The 19,777-nt window shown below is 45.6% G+C and overlaps 1 protein-coding gene across 7 annotated transcripts in view; it reads right to left on the reverse strand.

The window, feature by feature from the left end:
• Positions 1 to 19,777, reverse strand: part of LOC5568458 (G protein-coupled receptor kinase 1) — a 445,419-nt gene that overhangs the window by 76,751 nt on the left and 348,891 nt on the right. For all 7 annotated transcript variants that reach the window (XM_021851017.1, XM_021851016.1, XM_021851019.1 and 4 more), the window contains one exon: positions 2,833 to 3,021. In XM_021851017.1, the coding sequence (XP_021706709.1) occupies positions 2,833 to 3,021 (189 nt within the window). The remainder of the gene's footprint in view (positions 1 to 2,832; positions 3,022 to 19,777) is intronic.

Below are 19,777 nucleotides of genomic sequence, written 5' to 3' on the forward strand. Positions count from 1 at the left end.
TCGATTTTGACCGGCCGATTCGCCAACCGTCCAATCGGTTTCACAAGCTGTCAAATAGGTTCGTCAAGCAGCACCACACACGGTCAAACATAGCACTAACATGAGCATCAACCTGGCGGCAGAGTCAATGTTGGTCAAACCGTCTGAACGTCTGTGGGCTGCATTAGAAGCTGCAAGAGCTTTTCTCTTCGAAACTGCAACCGCCTATGTCAGAAGATGCAAGAGTTTTTCTCAGCTGAAGCTGACGAGAGATTGTCAGAAGCTAACAAGGGTTTTTCTCAGAAACTGCAAGAGCTTCTCTTAGAAGCTGACAAGAGTTTCTCAAAAACAGCCAGTTAACAGCGTTGTTATAGCTTTTCAGAGGCCTGAAAAAGCATCTTAGAGATCCGGAAAAGTTCAGAAGTCTGAACAAGTATCTCAGAAGTCTACAAGAGCTTCTCAGAGGTCTGCAAGAACATCTCAGAAGCCTACAAAATCCTTTCAGAAGGGTGGAAATGCTTCTCAGAAGTCCGGAAGAAATTTTCAGAAGCCATAAGGTGAAAGTCTATAAGAGCTTTTCAGAGGTCTGCAAGAGCTTCTCAGAAATCGTCAAAGGCTTCGCAGAAAATGAGTAGAGCTTCTCAAGAACGGAAAAAAAACCTCATAAACTGCAAAAGTTACGGAAGCTGTAAGCGCTTCTATGAATTTTACAAGACCTTCGTAGAACTCTATTTGTTGTAAAGCTCTATAAAGATGAAATTTCTTCTTTTTGATTTCCAACAACCCTTCATAAAAATATTCAACTTTTGTTTACCTCCAAAATACTTTTCAGGATCACCCCTCATTGTTCCGTTTCCTACACAACTCCAGAGTTTATTCGCCCCCAATCTTGTCTGTTGACACAACATAAAACCGCAAAATTTGCACATCTTATTGGCCGGAGTGGGCCGATTTCCCAAAGTACCCATCATTTCCGTGCTTTATGCTCCATATCCGCACGGCGACACCCTCTTTCTCTCTCTCAAAACGTTCGAGATTGGCTACTTTCGGGCGGCGCCCACCACCGATGATTCTTTTGTCCGTCGAGCGTCCTTCTGCCGTTCCTTTCGGGTTTTTGAGCTCCTTTTGCAAAATCGTGCTGACGCAGCATAAATGAAGGAATTTCAAAGCTGCTTCGGGGTATTTCATCGAGGATGGCCATGACAACCCATCTCCGTCATTCCTATAAATTCGTCCACTTGGAGTGACGGTTCAGTGGAAGGATATGACAAACATAAGAGTTAGTATGGAGAAAAAAAATAAAGGGGAAAATTTTATGTGCTCGGTGATTGCTTCATTAGGGTGTCTCAAAATTTCACTTTCTCGGGAAACCATCCTTCTTGGACACCGTCTTGGAAAAAAAAAACCTCTTAGAAGGTCATTTCTAAGTAGTTACAACGACGAACAAAAGAATGGTGAATCTCTGAATTCACAACTTCCTTCCAAAAAAGTGGATTCTAAAGCTATCACTAAACGCGGCAAACATGGAAGAAAGGATGTTTCTCTGGAATACGCGCTTTCTTCCAAGGGTGTAATCTATCTATATAAATAAAAATGGTGTGGTGTTTGTATGTCACGAAATGGCTTGAGAATAGATGAAAGGATTGACGTTAGTTTTTCACAGTTGCATTCGGCATTGGATGCGACGTGATAGTGCGAAGTTTACCGGGACCACTAGTAGTTAATATTGATAATTGCATCGAAAAAAGCAATCAGTTCGATGCTTTAGACAAATTCTCCGAACATCAAATCAAAGCAGCCTCTAGCCCAGCCTCTGGCCAGTTGTTCATAATTTGGAGGATTTAGGTAGGAGATCTTAAACTCCACTAGGGGAATCATGATTTCGGACTTATATCCAAAAATTTCAGAGATCCCCATACAACAGCTTACAAACAAGCTTACGAATATCCTTAACTACCATATGAAAGTTGACCTCCCAAACTTTCTAAAAATGTCAAATTTTGGGACACTCTATTGCTTCATGCTCTCTGAAAGTACACAGCAGCCAGATCAAAGCGAATTTGGATAAATGCTTTTATGTTGCTCTCGCAGATCTCCGTTGAGAAACGGTAAAATGAAAACAGATTTGATTGTTTCGGTCGAAATTCAGCTATCAAATCACGGCAACCAAATTATGATGGCAGAACACTTTTCTTATCTTCCGAAGAATAGAAGAAATCGCGCTAACAATAGCCATCATCTCCCACCGTTGGATCGTCCTATTTTTCGTGGTTGGTGATGATGGCGATGCTCTTGCTGATGCGTGCAGAAAAATTTTACGATTATTCCAACCACCACCCCAATAGGGGGACTAATCGAGCGGCACAAAGAGAGCAGATTATATTCTCGTGATTTTCCATTTTACTGCTCCCAATCGATACGAGCTGTGTAAATTTCATTAGATCCCATCCCAATTGCTATTCAAACGAGATTGTTTCCCTCTTCCCGAAAACCACGTTTCTCACCGCTTTTCCCCCAAATCCGGAATTAGATTATGACAACAATGATTTCCAACCATCCAAGCAAACTACGGGTGGAATTTGCTTCTTGGGAATCGAATCCAAGCAATCCCCCCAGGATTAAATCACGCTCGACTGAAAATGGGAAACCCTTCTCGGTATCTGATCTTCCCTCATATTCGTGTTCAACAGGGCGACAATTGCCCACAGCCAATAGAATTTCAAAAACAATATATGCAAATCGAACAAATTTGAATAACTTTTCAATTTGACCAATCATCCAATGGATTGCGGCACTCGATTTGTTTTCCGTGATTCCACGCACTGATTGGCACCTTTCTTGGCTTTGACTCACCTGAATGTTGAGCTCCAGGTTTTTCCACTGGCAAAAGCGGGTATATTTATCGCTTTCGAGAAACTTCCGAAACGGTTCGCCCCGCAGGTGGTGGAATATTTCCTCGATGTACGGCTCGAACAGATTCACCGGAACCTCGTTCTTCATGAGGTACTTTTGCACGTGCGCCACCGCCTCCTTCGAGTATTCCTAAGGGCAAGAGAAAAAAAAAAACGGAAGGAAAGTCAAAAACAAATGATTCGCAGTAGGCGGTGCTAAGGTAGGTGGCATCTCAGGTAAACAACTTGGGTGGATCTGAAGATAATGGATTCAAAAGCGTGTTTTATCTATTTTTGCTGAACATAAAGACAAATCATTGAAAACTAAATGAGTACAAGAATGAAATATGAAATAGAATCTGGGAAAAAAACGCTCAGAAGCTGGAAAAGCTTCTCTCAGATGTTGTAAACTTTCTCTCAAAAGCTGTAAAGTTTCTCTCAGAAGCTGGAAAGGCTTATCTCAGAAGCAGGAAAAGCTTCATGTGCAAAGGCTTCTCCCATAGGCTGGACAAGCTTCCAGAAGCTGGAAAAGCTTCTCCCAAAAGCTAGGAAAAATTCTCTCAGGAGCTGAAAAACCTACTCACAGAAGCTGGAAGAGCATTTCCCAGAAGCTGGAAAACTTTCTTACAGAAGCTGTGAAAAAGCTTTTCCCAGAAGTTGAAAAGCTTCTCCCAGAACCTGGAAAAGCTTCTCCCAGAAGCTGGAAAAGCTTCTCCCAGAAGCTGGAAAAGCTTCTCTCAGAAGCTGGAAAAGCTTCTCTCAGAAGCTGGAAAAGCTTCTCCCAGAAGCTGGAAAAGCTTCTCCCAGAAGCTGGAAAAGCTTCTCCCAGAAGCTGGAAAAGCTTCTCCCAGAAGCTGAGCTGGAAAAGCTTCTCCCAGAAGCTGGAAAAGCTTCTCCCAGAAGCTGGAAAAGCTTCTCCCAGAAGCTGGAAAAGCTTCTCCCAGAAGCTGGAAAAGCTTCTCCCAGAAGCTGGAAAAGCTTCTCCCAGAAGCTGGAAAAGCTTCTCCCAGAAGCTGGAAAGCTCCCAAGGAAAGCTTCTCCCAGAAGCTGGTTAAGCTTCTCACAGAAGCTGGAAAAGCTACTCTCAGAAGCTAGAAAAGTTTCTCCCAGTAGCTGGGAAAAAATCTCTCAGGAGCTGGAAAAGCTTCTCAATCAAGCTGGAAAAGCTTCAGCCAGAAGCTGGAAGAACTTCTTCTCATTCAAGCTGGAAAAGCTTCAGCCAGAAGCTGGAAGAACTTCTTCTAGAAGCTGGAAAAGCTTCTACCACACGATGGAAAAGCTGCTCCAAAAATCGGGAAAAGCTTCCCTCAGAAGGTGGAATAACTTCTCCCAGAAGCTGGAAAAGCTTCCCTCAGAAGGTGGAAAAGTTTCTCCCAGAAGCTGGAAAAACTTTTCCTAGAAGCTGGAAAAACTTCTCACAGAATCTGGAGAAGCTTCTCCCAGAACCTGGAAAAGCTTCTCCCAGAAGCTGGAAAAGCTTCTCCCAGAAGCTGGAAATGCTTCTCTCAGAAGCTGGAAATGTTTCTCCCAGAAGCTGGAAAAACTTCTCCCAGAAGCTGGAAAAGCTTCTCCCAGAAGCTGGAAAAGCTTCTCCCAGAAGCTGGAAAAGCTTCTCCCAGAAGCTGGAAAAGCTTCTCCCAGAAGCTGGAAAAGCTTCCCTCAGAAGGTGGAAAAGTTTCTCCCAGAAGCTGGAAAAACTTCTCCTAGAAGCTGGAAAAACTTCTCCCAGAAGCTGGAAAAGCTTCTCCCAGAAGCTGGAAAAGCTTCTCCCAGAAGCTGGAAAAGCTTCCCTCAGAAGGTGGAAAAGTTTCTCCCAGTAGCTGGGAAAAAATCTCTCAGGAGCTGGAAAAGCTTCTCAATCAAGCTGGAAAAGCTTCAGCCAGAAGCTGGAAGAACTTCTTCTCATTCAAGCTGGAAAAGCTTCAGCCAGAAGCTGGAAGAACTTCTTCTCATTCAAGCTGGAAAAGCTTCAGCCAGAAGCTGGAAGAACTTCTTCTAGAAGCTGGAAAAGCTTCTACCACACGATGGAAAAGCTGCTCCAAAAATCGGGAAAAGCTTCCCTCAGAAGGTGGAAAAACTTCTCCCAGAAGCTGGAAAAGCTTCCCTCAGAAGGTGGAAAAGTTTCTCCCAGAAGCTGGAAAAACTTTTCCTAGAAGCTGGAAAAACTTCTCCCAGAATCTGGAGAAGCTTCTCCCAGAACCTGGAAAAGCTTCTCCCAGAAGCTGGAAAAGCTTCTCCCAGAAGCTGGAAATGCTTCTCTCAGAAGCTGGAAATGTTTCTCCCAGAAGCTGGAAAAACTTCTCCCAGAAGCTGGAAAAGCTTCTCCCAGAAGCTGGAAAAGCTTCTCCCAGAAGCTGGAAAAGCTTCTCCCAGAAGCTGGAAAAGCTTCTCCCAGAAGCTGGAAAAGCTTCCCTCAGAAGGTGGAAAAGTTTCTCCCAGAAGCTGGAAAAACTTCTCCTAGAAGCTGGAAAAACTTCTCCCAGAAGCTGGAAAAGCTTCTCCCAGAAGCTGGAAAAGCTTCTCCCAGAAGCTGGAAAAGCTTCCCTCAGAAGGTGGAAAAGTTTCTCCCAGAAGCTGGAAAAACTTCTCCTAGAAGCTGGAAAAACTTCTCCCAGAAGCTGGAGAAGCTACTCCCAGAACCTGGAAAAGCTTCTCCCAGAAGCTGGAAAAGCTTCTCCCAGAAGCTGGAAAAGCTTCTCCCAGAAGCTGGAAAAGCTTCTCCCAGGAGCTGGAAAAGCTTCTCCCAGGAGCTGGAAAAGCTTCTCCCAGAAGCTGGAAAAGCTTCTCCCAGGAGCTGGAAAAGCTTCTCCCAGAAGCTGGAAAAGCTTCTCCCAGAAGCTGGAATAGCTTGTCTCAGAAGCTAGAAAAGCTTCTTTCAGAAGTTGTAGAAGCTTCTTTCAGAAGCTGATAAGGCTTCTCCCAGAAATTGGACAAGCTTCTCTTAAAAACTAAAAAAGCTTCTCTCAGAAGGTGGAAAAACTTCTCCCAGAAGCAGGAAAAGCTTCCCTCAGAAGGTGGAAAAGTTTCTCCCAGAAGCTGGAAAAACTTCTCCTAGAAGCTGGAAAAACTTCTCCCAGAAGCTGGAGAAGCTTCTCCCAGAACCTGGAAAAACTTCCCTCAGAAGGTGGAAAAGTTTCTCCCAGAAGCTGGAAAAACTTCTCCTAGAAGCTGGAAAAGCTTCTCCCAGAAGCTGGAGAAGCTTCTCCCAGAACCTGGAAAAGCATCTCCCAGAACCTGGAAAAGCTTCTCCCAGAAGCTGGAAAAGCTTCTCTCAGAAGCTGGAAAAGCTTCTCCCAGAAGCTAGAAAAGCTTCTCCCAGAAGCTAGAAAAGCTTCTCCCAGAAGCTAGAAAAGCTCCTCCCAGAAGCTGGAAAAGCTTCTTCCAGAAGCTGGAAAAGCTTCTCCCAGAAGCTGGAAAAGCTTTTTCCAGAATTCGGAAAAGCTTCTCCCAGAAACTGGAAAAGCTTGTCTCAGAAGCTAGAAAAGCTTCTTTCAGAAGTTGTAGATGCTTCTTTCAGAAGCTGAAAAGGCTTCTCCCAGAAATTGGACAAGCTTCTCTTAAAAACTAAAAAAGCTTCTCTCAGAAGGTGGAAAAACTTCTCCCAGAACCTGGAAAAGCTTCTCCAAGAAGCTGGAAAAGCTTCTCCCAGAAGCTGGAAATGCTTCTCTCAGAAGCTGGAAATGTTTCTCCCAGAAGCTGGAAAAGCTTCTCCCAGAAGCTGGAAAAGCTTCTCCCAGAAGCTGGAAAAGCTTTTTCCAGAATTCGGAAAAGCTTCTCCCAGAAGCTGGAAAAGCTTGTCTCAGAAGCTAGAAAAGCTTCTTTCAGAAGTTGTAGAAGCTTCTTTCAGAAGCTGAAAAGGCTTCTCCCAGAAATTGGACAAGCTTCTCTTAAAAACTAAAAAAGCTTCTCTCAGAAGGTGGAAAAACTTCTCCCAGAACCTGGAAAAGCTTCTCCAAGAAGCTGGAAAAGCTTCTCCCAGAAGCTGGAAATGCTTCTCTTAGAAGCTGGAAATGTTTCTCCCAGAAGCTGGAAAAGCTTCTCCCAGAAGCTGGAAAAGCTTCTCCCAGAAGCTGGAAAAGCTTCTCCCAGAAGCTGGAAAAGCTTCTCCCAGAAGCTGGAAAAACTTCTCTTAGAAGCTGGAAAAACTTCTCCCAGAAGCTGGAAAAGCTTCTCCCAGAAGCTGGAAAAGCTTCTCCCAGAAGCTGGAAAAGCTTCTCCCAGAAGCTGGAAAAGCTTCTCCCAGAAGCTGGAAAAGCTTCTCTCAGAAGCTGGAAAAGCTTCTCCCAGAAGCTAGAAAAGCTTCTCCCAGAAGCTAGAAAAGCTTCTCCCAGAAGCTAGAAAAGCTCCTCCCAGAAGCTGGAAAAGCTTCTCCCAGAAGCTGGAAAAGCTTCTCCCAGAAGCTGGAAAAGCTTTTTCCAGAATTCGGAAAAGCTTCTCCCAGAAACTGGAAAAGCTTTTCCCAGAAGCTGGAAAAGCTTCTCCCAGAAGCTGGAAAAGCTTGTCTCAGAAGCTAGAAAAGCTTCTTTCAGAAGTTGTAGAAGCTTCTTTCAGAAGCTGAAAAGGCTTCTCCCAGAAATTGGACAAGCTTCTCTTAAAAACTAAAAAAGCTTCTCTCAGAAGGTGGAAAAACTTCTCCCAGAAGCTGGAAAAGCTTCCCTCAGAAGGTGGAAAAGTTTCTCCCAGAAGCTGGAAAAACTTCTCTTAGAAGCTGGAAAAACTTCTCCCAGAAGCTGGAAAAGCTTCTCCCAGAAGCTGGAAAAGCTTCTCCCAGAAGCTGGAAAAGCTTCTCCCAGAAGCTGGAAAAGCTTCTCCCAGAAGCTGGAAAAGCTTCTCCCAGAAGCTGGAAAAGCTTCTCCCAGAAGCTGGAAAAGCTTCTCTCAGAAGCTGGAAAAGCTTCTCCCAGAAGCTAGAAAAGCTTCTCCAGAAGCTAGAAAAGCTTCTCCCAGAAGCTAGAAAAGCTCCTCCCAGAAGCTGGAAAAGCTTCTCCCAGAAGCTGGAAAAGCTTCTCCCAGAAGCTGGAAAAGCTTTTTCCAGAATTCGGAAAAGCTTCTCCCAGAAACTGGAAAAGCTTTTCCCAGAAGCTGGAAAAGCTTCTCCCAGAAGCTGGAAAAGCTTGTCTCAGAAGCTAGAAAAGCTTCTTTCAGAAGTTGTAGAAGCTTCTTTCAGAAGCTGAAAAGGCTTCTCCCAGAAATTGGACAAGCTTCTCTTAAAAACTAAAAAAGCTTCTCTCAGAAGGTGGAAAAACTTCTCCCAGAAGCTGGAAAAGCTTCCCTCAGAAGGTGGAAAAGTTTCTCCCAGAAGCTGGAAAAACTTCTCCCAGAAGCTGGAAAAACTTCTCCCAGAAGCTGGAGAAGCTTCTCCCAGAACCTGGAAAAGCTTCTCCAAGAAGCTGGAAAAGCTTCTCCCAGAAGCTGGAAATGCTTCTCTCAGAAGCTGGAAATGTTTCTCCCAGAAGCTGGAAAAGCTTCTCCCAGAAGCTGGAAAAGCTTCTCCCAGAAGCTGGAAAAGCTTCTCCCAGAAGCTGGAAAAGCTTCTCCCAGAAACTGGAAAAGCTTATCCTAGAAGCTGAAAAAGCTTCTCCCAGAAGCTGGAAATGCTTCTCTCAGAAGCTGGAAATGTTTCTCCCAGAAGCTGGAAAAAGTTCTCCCAGAAGCTGGAAAAGCTTCTCCCAGAAGCTGGAAAAGCTTCTCCCAGAAGCTGGAAAAGCTTCTCCCAGAAGCTGGAAAAGCTTCTCCCAGAAGCTGGAAAAGCTTCTCCCAGAAGCTGGAAAAGCTTCTCCCAGAAGCTGGAAAAACTTCCCTCAGAAGGTGGAAAAGTTTCTCCCAGAAGCTGGAAAAACTTCTCCTTGAAGCTGGAAAAACTTCTCCCAGAAGCTGGAGAAGCTTCTCCCAGAACCTGGAAAAGCTTCTCCCAGAACCTGGAAAAGCTTCTCCCAGAAGCTGGAAAAGCTTCTCCCAGAAGCTGGAAAAGCTTTTTCCAGAATTCGGAAAAGCTTCTCCCAGAAACTGGAAAAGCTTTTCCCAGAAGCTGGAAAAGCTTCTCCCAGAAGCTGGAAAAGCTTGTCTCAGAAGCTAGAAAAGCTTCTTTCAGAAGTTGTAGAAGCTTCTTTCAGAAGCTGAAAAGGCTTCTCCCAGAAATTGGACAAGCTTCTCTTAAAAACTAAAAAAGCTTCTCTCAGAAGGTGGAAAAACTTCTCCCAGAAGCTGGAAAAGCTTCCCTCAAAAGGTGGAAAAGTTTCTCCCAGAAGCTGGAAAAACTTCTCCTAGAAGCTGGAAAAACTTCTCCCAGAAGCTGGAGAAGCTTCTCCCAGAACCTGGAAAAGCTTCTCCAAGAAGCTGGAAAAGCTTCTCCCAGAAGCTGGAAATGCTTCTCTCAGAAGCTGGAAATGTTTCTCCCAGAAGCTGGAAAAGCTTCTCCCAGAAGCTGGAAAAGCTTCTCCCAGAAGCTAGAAAAGCTTCTCCCAGAAGCTGGAAAAGCTTCTCCCAGAAGCTGGAAAAGCTTCTCCCAGAAGCTGGAAAAACTTCTCCCAGAAGCTGGAGAAGCTTCTCCCAGAACCTGGAAAAGCTTCTCCAAGAAGCTGGAAAAGCTTCTCCCAGAAGCTGGAAATGCTTCTCTCAGAAGCTGGAAATGTTTCTCCCAGAAGCTGGAAAAGCTTCTCCCAGAAGCTGGAAAAGCTTCTCCCAGAAGCTGGAAAAGCTTCTCCCAGAAGCTGGAAAAGCTTCTCCCAGAAGCTGGAAAAGCTTCTCCCAGAAGCTGGAAAAGCTTCTCCCAGAAGCTGGAAAAGCTTCTCCCAGAAGCTGGAAAAGCTTCTCCCAGAAGCTGGAAAAGCTTCTCTCAGAAGCTGGAAATGTTTCTCCCAGAAGCTGGAAAAAGTTCTCCCAGAAGCTGGAAATGCTTCTCTCAGAAGCTGGAAATGTTTCTCCCAGAAGCTGGAAAAGCTTCTCCCAGAAGCTGGAAAAGCTTCTCCCAGAAGCTGGAAAAGCTTCTCCCAGAAGCTGGAAAAGCTTCTCCCAGAAGCTGGAAAAGCTTCTCCCAGAAGCTGGAAAAGCTTCTCCCAGAACCTGGAAAAGCTTCTCCAAGAAGCTGGAAAAGCTTCTCCCAGAAGCTGGAAATGCTTCTCTCAGAAGCTGGAAATGTTTCTCCCAGAAGCTGGAAAAGCTTCTCCCAGAAGCTGGAAAAGCTTCTCCCAGAAGCTGGAAAAGCTTCTCCCAGAAGCTGGAAAAGCTTCTCCCAGAAGCTGGAAAAGCTTCTCCCAGAAACTGGAAAAGCTTATCCTAGAAGCTGAAAAAGCTTCTCCCAGAAGCTGGAAATGCTTCTCTCAGAAGCTGGAAATGTTTCTCCCAGAAGCTGGAAAAGCTTCTCCCAGAAGCTGGAAAAGCTTCTCCCAGAAGCTGGAAAAGCTTCTCCCAGAAGCTGGAAAAGCTTCTCCCAGAAGCTGGAAAAGCTTCTCCCAGAAACTGGAAAAGCTTATCCTAGAAGCTGAAAAAGCTTCTCCCAGAAGCTGGAAATGCTTCTCTCAGAAGCTGGAAATGTTTCTCCCAGAAGCTGGAAAAGCTTCTCCCAGAAGCTGGAAAAGCTTCTCCCAGAAGCTGGAAAAGCTTCTCCCAGAAGCTGGAAAAGCTTCTCCCAGAAGCTGGAAAAGCTTCTCCCAGAAGCTGGAAAAGCTTCTCCCAGAAACTGGAAAAGCTTATCCTAGAAGCTGAAAAAGCTTCTCCCAGAAGCTGGAAAAGCTTCTCTCAGAAGGTGGAAAAACTTCTCCCAGAAGCTGGAAAAGCTTCCCTCAAAAGGTGGAAAAGTTTCTCCCAGAAGCTGGAAAAACTTCTCCTAGAAGCTGGAAAAACTTCTCCCAGAAGCTGGAGAAGCTTCTCCCAGAACCTGGAAAAGCTTCTCCAAGAAGCTGGAAAAGCTTCTCCCAGAAGCTGGAAATGCTTCTCTCAGAAGCTGGAAATGTTTCTCCCAGAAGCTGGAAAAGCTTCTCCCAGAAGCTGGAAAAGCTTCTCCCAGAAGCTGGAAAAGCTTCTCCCAGAAGCTGGAAAAGCTTCTCCCAGAAGCTGGAAAAGCTTCTCCCAGAAGCTGGAGAAGCTTCTCCCAGAACCTGGAAAAGCTTCTCCAAGAAGCTGGAAAAGCTTCTCCCAGAAGCTGGAAAAGCTTGTCTCAGAAGCTAGAAAAGCTTCTTTCAGAAGTTGTAGAAGCTTCTTTCAGAAGCTGAAAAGGCTTCTCCCAGAAATTGGACAAGCTTCTCTTAAAAACTAAAAAAGCTTCTCTCAGAAGGTGGAAAAACTTCTCCCAGAAGCTGGAAAAGCTTCCCTCAAAAGGTGGAAAAGTTTCTCCCAGAAGCTGGAAAAACTTCTCCTAGAAGCTGGAAAAAACTTCTCCCAGAAGCTGGAGAAGCTTCTCCCAGAACCTGGAAAAGCTTCTCCCAGAAGCTGGAAAAGCTTCTCTCAGAAGCTGGAAAAGCTTCTCTCAGAAGCTGGAAAAGCTTCTCTCAGAAGCTGGAAAAGCTTCTCCCAGAAGCTGGAAAAAGCTTCTCCCAGAAGCTGGAAAAGCTTCTCCCAGAAGCTGGAAAAGCTTCTCCCAGAAGCTGGAAAAGCTTCTCCCAGAAGCTGGAAAAGCTTCTCCCAGAAGCTGGAAAAGCTTCTCCCAGAAGCTGGAAAAGCTTCTCCCAGAAGCTGGAAAAGCTTCTCCCAGAAGCTGGAAAAGCTTCTCCCAGAAGCTGGAAAAGCTTCTCCCAGAAGCTGGAAAAGCTTCTCCCAGAAGCTGGAAAAGCTTCTCCCAGAAGCTGGAAAAGCTTCTCCCAGAAGCTGGAAAAGCTTCTCCCAGAAGCTGGTTAAGCTTCTCCCAGAAGCTGGAAAAGCTACTCTCAGAAGCTAGAAAAGTTTCTCCCAGTAGCTGGGAAAAAATCTCTCAGGAGCTGGAAAAGCTTCTCAATCAAGCTGGAAAAGCTTCAGCCAGAAGCTGGAAGAACTTCTTCTCATTCAAGCTGGAAAAGCTTCAGCCAGAAGCTGGAAGAACTTCTTCTAGAAGCTGGAAAAGCTTCTACCACACGATGGAAAAGCTGCTCCAAAAATCGGGAAAAGCTTCCCTCAGAAGGTGGAATAACTTCTCCCAGAAGCTGGAAAAGCTTCCCTCAGAAGGTGGAAAAGTTTCTCCCAGAAGCTGGAAAAACTTCTCCTAGAAGCTGGAAAAACTTCTCCCAGAATCTGGAGAAGCTTCTCCCAGAACCTGGAAAAGCTTCTCCCAGAAGCTGGAAAAGCTTCTCCCAGAAGCTGGAAATGCTTCTCTCAGAAGCTGGAAATGTTTCTCCCAGAAGCTGGAAAAACTTCTCCCAGAAGCTGGAAAAGCTTCTCCCAGAAGCTGGAAAAGCTTCTCCCAGAAGCTGGAAAAGCTTCTCCCAGAAGCTGGAAAAGCTTCTCCCAGAAGCTGGAAAAGCTTCCCTCAGAAGGTGGAAAAGTTTCTCCCAGAAGCTGGAAAAACTTCTCCTAGAAGCTGGAAAAACTTCTCCCAGAAGCTGGAAAAGCTTCTCCCAGAAGCTGGAAAAGCTTCTCCCAGAAGCTGGAAAAGCTTCCCTCAGAAGGTGGAAAAGTTTCTCCCAGAAGCTGGAAAAGCTTCTCCCAGGAGCTGGAAAAGCTTCTCCCAGAAGCTGGAAAAGCTTCTCCCAGAAGCTGGAAAAGCTTCTCCCAGAAGCTGGAAAAGCTTCTCCCAGAAGCTGGAAAAGCTTCTCCCAGAAGCTGGAAAAGCTTCTCCCAGAAGCTGGAAAAGCTTCTCCCAGAAACTGGAAAAGCTTATCCTAGAAGCTGAAAAAGCTTCTCCCAGAAGCTGGAAATGCTTCTCTCAGAAGCTGGAAATGTTTCTCCCAGAAGCTGGAAAAAGTTCTCCCAGAAGCTGGAAAAGCTTCTCTCAGAAGGTGGAAAAACTTCTCCCAGAAGCTGGAAAAGCTTCCCTCAAAAGGTGGAAAAGTTTCTCCCAGAAGCTGGAAAAACTTCTCCTAGAAGCTGGAAAAACTTCTCCCAGAAGCTGGAGAAGCTTCTCCCAGAACCTGGAAAAGCTTCTCCAAGAAGCTGGAAAAGCTTCTCCCAGAAGCTGGAAATGCTTCTCTCAGAAGCTGGAAATGTTTCTCCCAGAAGCTGGAAAAGCTTCTCCCAGAAGCTGGAAAAGCTTCTCCCAGAAGCTGGAAAAGCTTCTCCCAGAAGCTGGAAAAGCTTCTCCCAGAAGCTGGAGAAGCTTCTCCCAGAACCTGGAAAAGCTTCTCCAAGAAGCTGGAAAAGCTTCTCCCAGAAGCTGGAAAAGCTTCTCCCAGAAGCTGGTTAAGCTTCTCCCAGAAGCTGGAAAAGCTACTCTCAGAAGCTAGAAAAGTTTCTCCCAGTAGCTGGGAAAAAATCTCTCAGGAGCTGGAAAAGCTTCTCAATCAAGCTGGAAAAGCTTCAGCCAGAAGCTGGAAGAACTTCTTCTCATTCAAGCTGGAAAAGCTTCAGCCAGAAGCTGGAAGAACTTCTTCTAGAAGCTGGAAAAGCTTCTACCACACGATGGAAAAGCTGCTCCAAAAATCGGGAAAAGCTTCCCTCAGAAGGTGGAATAACTTCTCCCAGAAGCTGGAAAAGCTTCCCTCAGAAGGTGGAAAAGTTTCTCCCAGAAGCTGGAAAAACTTCTCCTAGAAGCTGGAAAAACTTCTCCCAGAATCTGGAGAAGCTTCTCCCAGAACCTGGAAAAGCTTCTCCCAGAAGCTGGAAAAGCTTCTCCCAGAAGCTGGAAATGCTTCTCTCAGAAGCTGGAAATGTTTCTCCCAGAAGCTGGAAAAACTTCTCCCAGAAGCTGGAAAAGCTTCTCCCAGAAGCTGGAAAAGCTTCTCCCAGAAGCTGGAAAAGCTTCTCCCAGAAGCTGGAAAAGCTTCTCCCAGAAGCTGGAAAAGCTTCCCTCAGAAGGTGGAAAAGTTTCTCCCAGAAGCTGGAAAAACTTCTCCTAGAAGCTGGAAAAACTTCTCCCAGAAGCTGGAAAAGCTTCTCCCAGAAGCTGGAAAAGCTTCTCCCAGAAGCTGGAAAAGCTTCCCTCAGAAGGTGGAAAAGTTTCTCCCAGAAGCTGGAAAAGCTTCTCCCAGGAGCTGGAAAAGCTTCTCCCAGAAGCTGGAAAAGCTTCTCCCAGAAGCTGGAAAAGCTTCTCCCAGAAGCTGGAAAAGCTTCTCCCAGAAGCTGGAAAAGCTTCTCCCAGAAGCTGGAAAAGCTTCTCCCAGAAACTGGAAAAGCTTATCCTAGAAGCTGAAAAAGCTTCTCCCAGAAGCTGGAAATGCTTCTCTCAGAAGCTGGAAATGTTTCTCCCAGAAGCTGGAAAAAGTTCTCCCAGAAGCTGGAAAAGCTTCTCTCAGAAGGTGGAAAAACTTCTCCCAGAAGCTGGAAAAGCTTCCCTCAAAAGGTGGAAAAGTTTCTCCCAGAAGCTGGAAAAACTTCTCCTAGAAGCTGGAAAAACTTCTCCCAGAAGCTGGAGAAGCTTCTCCCAGAACCTGGAAAAGCTTCTCCAAGAAGCTGGAAAAGCTTCTCCCAGAAGCTGGAAATGCTTCTCTCAGAAGCTGGAAATGTTTCTCCCAGAAGCTGGAACAGCTTCTCCCAGAAGCTGGAAAAGCTTCTCCCAGAAGCTGGAAAAGCTTCTCCCAGAAGCTGGAAAAGCTTCTCCCAGAAGCTGGAGAAGCTTCTCCCAGAACCTGGAAAAGCTTCTCCAAGAAGCTGGAAAAGCTTCTCCCAGAAGCTGGAAAAGCTTGTCTCAGAAGCTAGAAAAGCTTCTTTCAGAAGTTGTAGAAGCTTCTTTCAGAAGCTGAAAAGGCTTCTCCCAGAAATTGGACAAGCTTCTCTTAAAAACTAAAAAAGCTTCTCTCAGAAGGTGGAAAAACTTCTCCCAGAAGCTGGAAAAGCTTCCCTCAAAAGGTGGAAAAGTTTCTCCCAGAAGCTGGAAAAGCTTCTCCCAGAAGCTGGAAAAGCTTCTCTCAGAAGCTGGAAAAGCTTCTCTCAGAAGCTGGAAAAGCTTCTCCCAGAAGCTGGAAAAGCTTCTCTCAGAAGCTGGAAAAGCTTCTCTCAGAAGCTGGAAAAGCTTCTCTCAGAAGCTGGAAAAGCTTCTCCCAGAAGCTGGAAAAGCTTCTCCCAGAAGCTGGAAAAGCTTCTCCCAGAAGCTGGAAAAGCTTCTCCCAGAAGCTGGAAAAGCTTCTCCCAGAAGCTGGAAAAGCTTCTCCCAGAAGCTGGAAAAGCTTCTCCCAGAAGCTGGAAAAGCTTCTCCCAGAAGCTGGAAAAGCTTCTCCCAGAAGCTGGAAAAGCTTCTCCCAGAAGCTGGAAAAGCTTCTCCCAGAACTCCGGGAAAAGCTTCCCTCAGAAGGTGGAATAACTTCTCCCAGAAGCTGGAAAAGCTTCCCTCAGAAGGTGGAAAAGTTTCTCCCAGAAGCTGGAAACACTTCTCCTAGAAGCTGGAAAAACTTCTCCCAGAATCTGGAGAAGCTTCTCCCAGAACCTGGAAAAGCTTCTCCCAGAAGCTGGAAAAGCTTCTCCCAGAAGCTGGAAATGCTTCTCTCAGAAGCTGGAAATGTTTCTCCCAGAAGCTGGAAAAACTTCTCCCAGAAGCTGGAAAAGCTTCTCCCAGAAGCTGGAAAAGCTTCTCCCAGAAGCTGGAAAAGCTTCTCCCAGAAGCTGGAAAAGCTTCTCCCAGAAGCTGGAAAAGCTTCCCTCAGAAGGTGGAAAAGTTTTTCCCAGAAGCTGGAAAAACTTCTCCTAGAAGCTGGAAAAACTTCTCCCAGAAGCTGGAAAAGCTTCTCCCAGAAGCTGGAAAAGCTTCTCCCAGAAGCTGGAAAAGCTTCCCTCAGAAGGTGGAAAAGTTTCTCCCAGAAGCTGGAAAAACTTCTCCTAGAAGCTGGAAAAACTTCTCCTAGAAGCTGGAGAAGCTACTCCCAGAACCTGGAAAAGCTTCTCCCAGAAGCTGGAAAAGCTTCTCCCAGAAGCTGGAAAAGCTTCTCCCAGAAGCTGGAAAAGCTTCTCCCAGGAGCTGGAAAAGCTTCTCCCAGAAGCTGGAAAAGCTTCTCCCAGAAGCTGGAATAGCTTGTCTCAGAAGCTAGAAAAGCTTCTTTCAGAAGTTGTAGAAGCTTCTTTCAGAAGCTGATAAGGCTTCTCCCAGAAATTGGACAAGCTTCTCTTAAAAACTAAAAAAGCTTCTCTCAGAAGGTGGAAAAACTTCTCCCAGAAGCAGGAAAAGCTTCCCTCAGAAGGTGGAAAAGTTTCTCCCAGAAGCTGGAAAAACTTCTCCCAGAAGCTGGAGAAGCTTCTCCCAGAACCTGGAAAAACTTCCCTCAGAAGGTGGAAAAGTTTCTCCCAGAAGCTGGAAAAACTTCTCCTAGAAGCTGGAAAAACTTCTCCCAGAAGCTGGAGAAGCTTCTCCCAGAACCTGGAAAAGCTTCTCCCAGAACCTGGAAAAGCTTCTCCCAGAACCTGGAAAAGCTTCTCCCAGAAGCTGGAAAAGCTTCTCTCAGAAGCTGGAAAAGCTTCTCCCAGAAGCTAGAAAAGCTTCTCCCAGAAGCTAGAAAAGCTTCTCCCAGAAGCTAGAAAAGCTCCTCCCAGAAGCTGGAAAAGCTTCTTCCAGAAGCTGGAAAAGCTTCTCCCAGAAGCTGGAAAAGCTTTTTCCAGAATTCGGAAAAGCTTCTCCCAGAAACTGGAAAAGCTTTTCCCAGAAGCTGGAAAAGCTTCTCCCAGAAGCTGGAAAAGCTTGTCTCAGAAGCTAGAAAAGCTTCTTTCAGAAGTTGTAGAAGCTTCTTTCAGAAGCTGAAAAGGCTTCTCCCAGAAATTGGACAAGCTTCTCTTAAAAACTAAAAAAGCTTCTCTCAGAAGGTGGAAAAACTTCTCCTAGAAGCTGGAAAAACTTCTCCCAGAAGCTGGAGAAGCTTCTCCCAGAACCTGGAAAAGCTTCTCCAAGAAGCTGGAAAAGCTTCTCCCAGAAGCTGGAAATGCTTCTCTCAGAAGCTGGAAATGTTTCTCCCAGAAGCTGGAAAAGCTTCTCCCAGAAGCTGGAAAAGCTTCTCCCAGAAGCTGGAAAAGCTTCTCCCAGAAGCTGGAAAAGCTTCTCCCAGAAGCTGGAAAAGCTTCTCCCAGAAGCTGGAAAAGCTTCTCCCAGAAACAGGAAAAGCTTATCCTAGAAGCTGAAAAAGCTTCTCCCAGAAGCTGGAAATGCTTCTCTCAGAAGCTGGAAATGTTTCTCCCAGAAGCTGGAAAAAGTTCTCCCAGAAGCTGGAAAAGCTTCTCCCAGAAGCTGGAAAAGCTTCTCCCAGAAGCTGGAAAAGCTTCTCCCAGAAGCTGGAAAAGCTTCTCCCAGAAACTGGAAAAGCTTCTCCCAGAAGCTGGAAAAACTTCCCTCAGAAGGTGGAAAAGTTTCTCCCAGAAGCTGGAAAAACTTCTCCTAGAAGCTGGAAAAACTTCTCCCAGAAGCTGGAGAAGCTTCTCCCAGAACCTGGAAAAGCTTCTCCCAGAACCTGGAAAAGCTTCTCCCAGAAGCTGGAAAAGCTTCTCCCAGAAGCTGGAAAAGCTTTTTCCAGAATTCGGAAAAGCTTCTCCCAGAAACTGGAAAAGCTTTTCCCAGAAGCTGGAAAAGCTTCTCCCAGAAGCTGGAAAAGCTTGTCTCAGAAGCTAGAAAAGCTTCTTTCAGAAGTTGTAGAAGCTTCTTTCAGAAGCTGAAAAGGCTTCTCCCAGAAATTGGACAAGCTTCTCTTAAAAACTAAAAAAGCTTCTCTCAGAAGGTGGAAAAACTTCTCCCAGAAGCTGGAAAAGCTTCCCTCAAAAGGTGGAAAAGTTTCTCCCAGAAGCTGGAAAAACTTCTCCTAGAAGCTGGAAAAACTTCTCCCAGAAGCTGGAGAAGCTTCTCCCAGAACCTGGAAAAGCTTCTCCAAGAAGCTGGAAAAGCTTCTCCCAGAAGCTGGAAATGCTTCTCTCAGAAGCTGGAAATGTTTCTCCCAGAAGCTGGAAAAGCTTCTCCCAGAAGCTGGAAAAGCTTCTCCCAGAAGCTGGAAAAGCTTCTCCCAGAAGCTGGAAAAGCTTCTCCCAGAAGCTGGAAAAGCTTCTCCCAGAAGCTGGAAAAGCTTCTCCCAGAAGCTGGAAAAGCTTCTCTCAGAAGCTGGAAAAGCTTCTCCCAGAAGCTAGAAAAGCTTCTCCCAGAAGCTGGAAAAGCTTCTCCCAGAAGCTGGAAAAAGTTCTCCCAGAAGCTGGAAAAGCTTCTCCCAGAAGCTGGAAAAGCTTTTCCCAGAAGCTGGAAAAGCTTCTCCCAGAAGCTGGAAAAGCTTCTCCCAGAAGCTGGAAAAGCTTCTCCCAGAAGCTGGAAAAGCTTCTCCCAGAAGCTGGAAAAGCTTCTCTCAGAAGCTGGAAAAGCTTCTCCCAGAAGCTAGAAAAGCTTCTCCCAGAAGCTGGAAAAGCTTCTCCCAGAAGCTAGAAAATTTTTTTTTTAAATCTTTATTTGAGTGTATTTTAACAAGAAGCTAGAAAAGCTTCTCCCAGAAGCTGGAAAAGCTTCTCCCAGAAGTTGGAAAAGCTTCTCCCAGAAGCTGGAAAAGCTTTTTCCAGAATTTGGAAAAGCTTCTCCCAGAAGCTGGAAAAGCTTCTCCCAGAAGCTGGAAAAGCGTCTCCCAGAAGCTGGAAAAGTTTCTCCCAGTAGCTGGGAAAAAATCTCTCAGGAGCTGGAAAAGCTTCTCACTCAAGCTGGAAAAGCTTCAGCCAGAAGCTGGAAAAACTTCTTCTAGAAGCTGGAAAAGCTTCTACCACACGATGGAAAAGCTGCTCCAAAAAGCGGGAAAAGCTTCCCTCAGATGGTGGAAAAACTTCTCCCATAAGCTGGAAAAACTTCTCCTAGAAGCTGGAAAAACTTCTCCCAGAAGCTGGAGAAGCTTCTCCCAGAACCTGGAAAAGCTTCTCCCAGAAGCTGGAAAAGCTTCTCCCAGAAGCTGGAAAAGCTTCTCCCAGAACCTGGAAAAGCTTCTCCCAGAAGCTGGAAAAGCTTCTCCCAGAAGCTGGAAAAGCTTCTTTCAGAAGCTGGAAAAGCTTCTTTCAGAAGCTGGAAAAGCTTCTCTCAGAAGCTGGAAATGTTTCTCCCAGAACCTGGAAAAGCTTCTCCCAGAAGCTGGAAAAGCTTCTCCCAGAAGCTGGAAAAGCTTCTTTCAGAAGCTGGAAAAGCTTCTTTCAGAAGCTGGAAAAGCTTCTCTCAGAAGCTGGAAATGTTTCTCCCAGAAGCTGGAAAAACTTCTCCCAGAAGCTGGAAAAGCTTCTCCCAGAAGCTGGAAAAGCTTCTCCAAGAAGCTGGAAAAGCTTCTCCCAGAAGCTGGAAAAGCTTCTCCCAGAAGCTGGAAAATCTTCTCCCAGAAGCTGGAAAAGCTTCTCCCAGAAGCTGGAAAAGCTTCTCCCAGAAGCTGGAAAAGTTTCTCTCAGAAGTTGGAAAAGCTTCTTTAAGAAGCTGGAAAAGCTTCTCTCAGAAGCTGGAAAAGCTTGCCTCAGAAGCTGGAAAAGTTTCTCTCAGAAGTTGGAAAAGCTTCTTTCAAAAGCTGGAAAAGCTTGTCTCAGAAGCTGCAAAAGCTTCTCTCAGTAGCTGGAAAGCTTCTTTCAGAAGCTAGAAAAGCTTCTCTCAGAAGCTGGAAAAGTTACTCAGAAGCTACGAAAGGTTCTCCCATAAGCTAGAAAAGCTTCTCTCAGAAGCTGGAATAGCTTATTTCAGAAGCTGAGAAAACTTCTCTCACAAAGTGGGAAAGCTTCTCTCAGAAGCTTGAAAAAATTCTCTCAGAAGCTGGAAAAGCTTCTCCCAGAAGCTGGAAAAGCTTCTTTCAGAAATTGAAAAAGCTTCTCTCAGAAGCTGGAAAAGCTTGCCTCAGAAGCTGGAAAAGCTTCTCTCAGTAGCTGGAAAAGTTTCTATCAGAA

This window comes from Aedes aegypti, chromosome 3 (assembly GCF_002204515.2).
Source record: "Aedes aegypti strain LVP_AGWG chromosome 3, AaegL5.0 Primary Assembly, whole genome shotgun sequence".
Taxonomy (NCBI): Eukaryota; Metazoa; Arthropoda; class Insecta; order Diptera; family Culicidae; genus Aedes; species Aedes aegypti.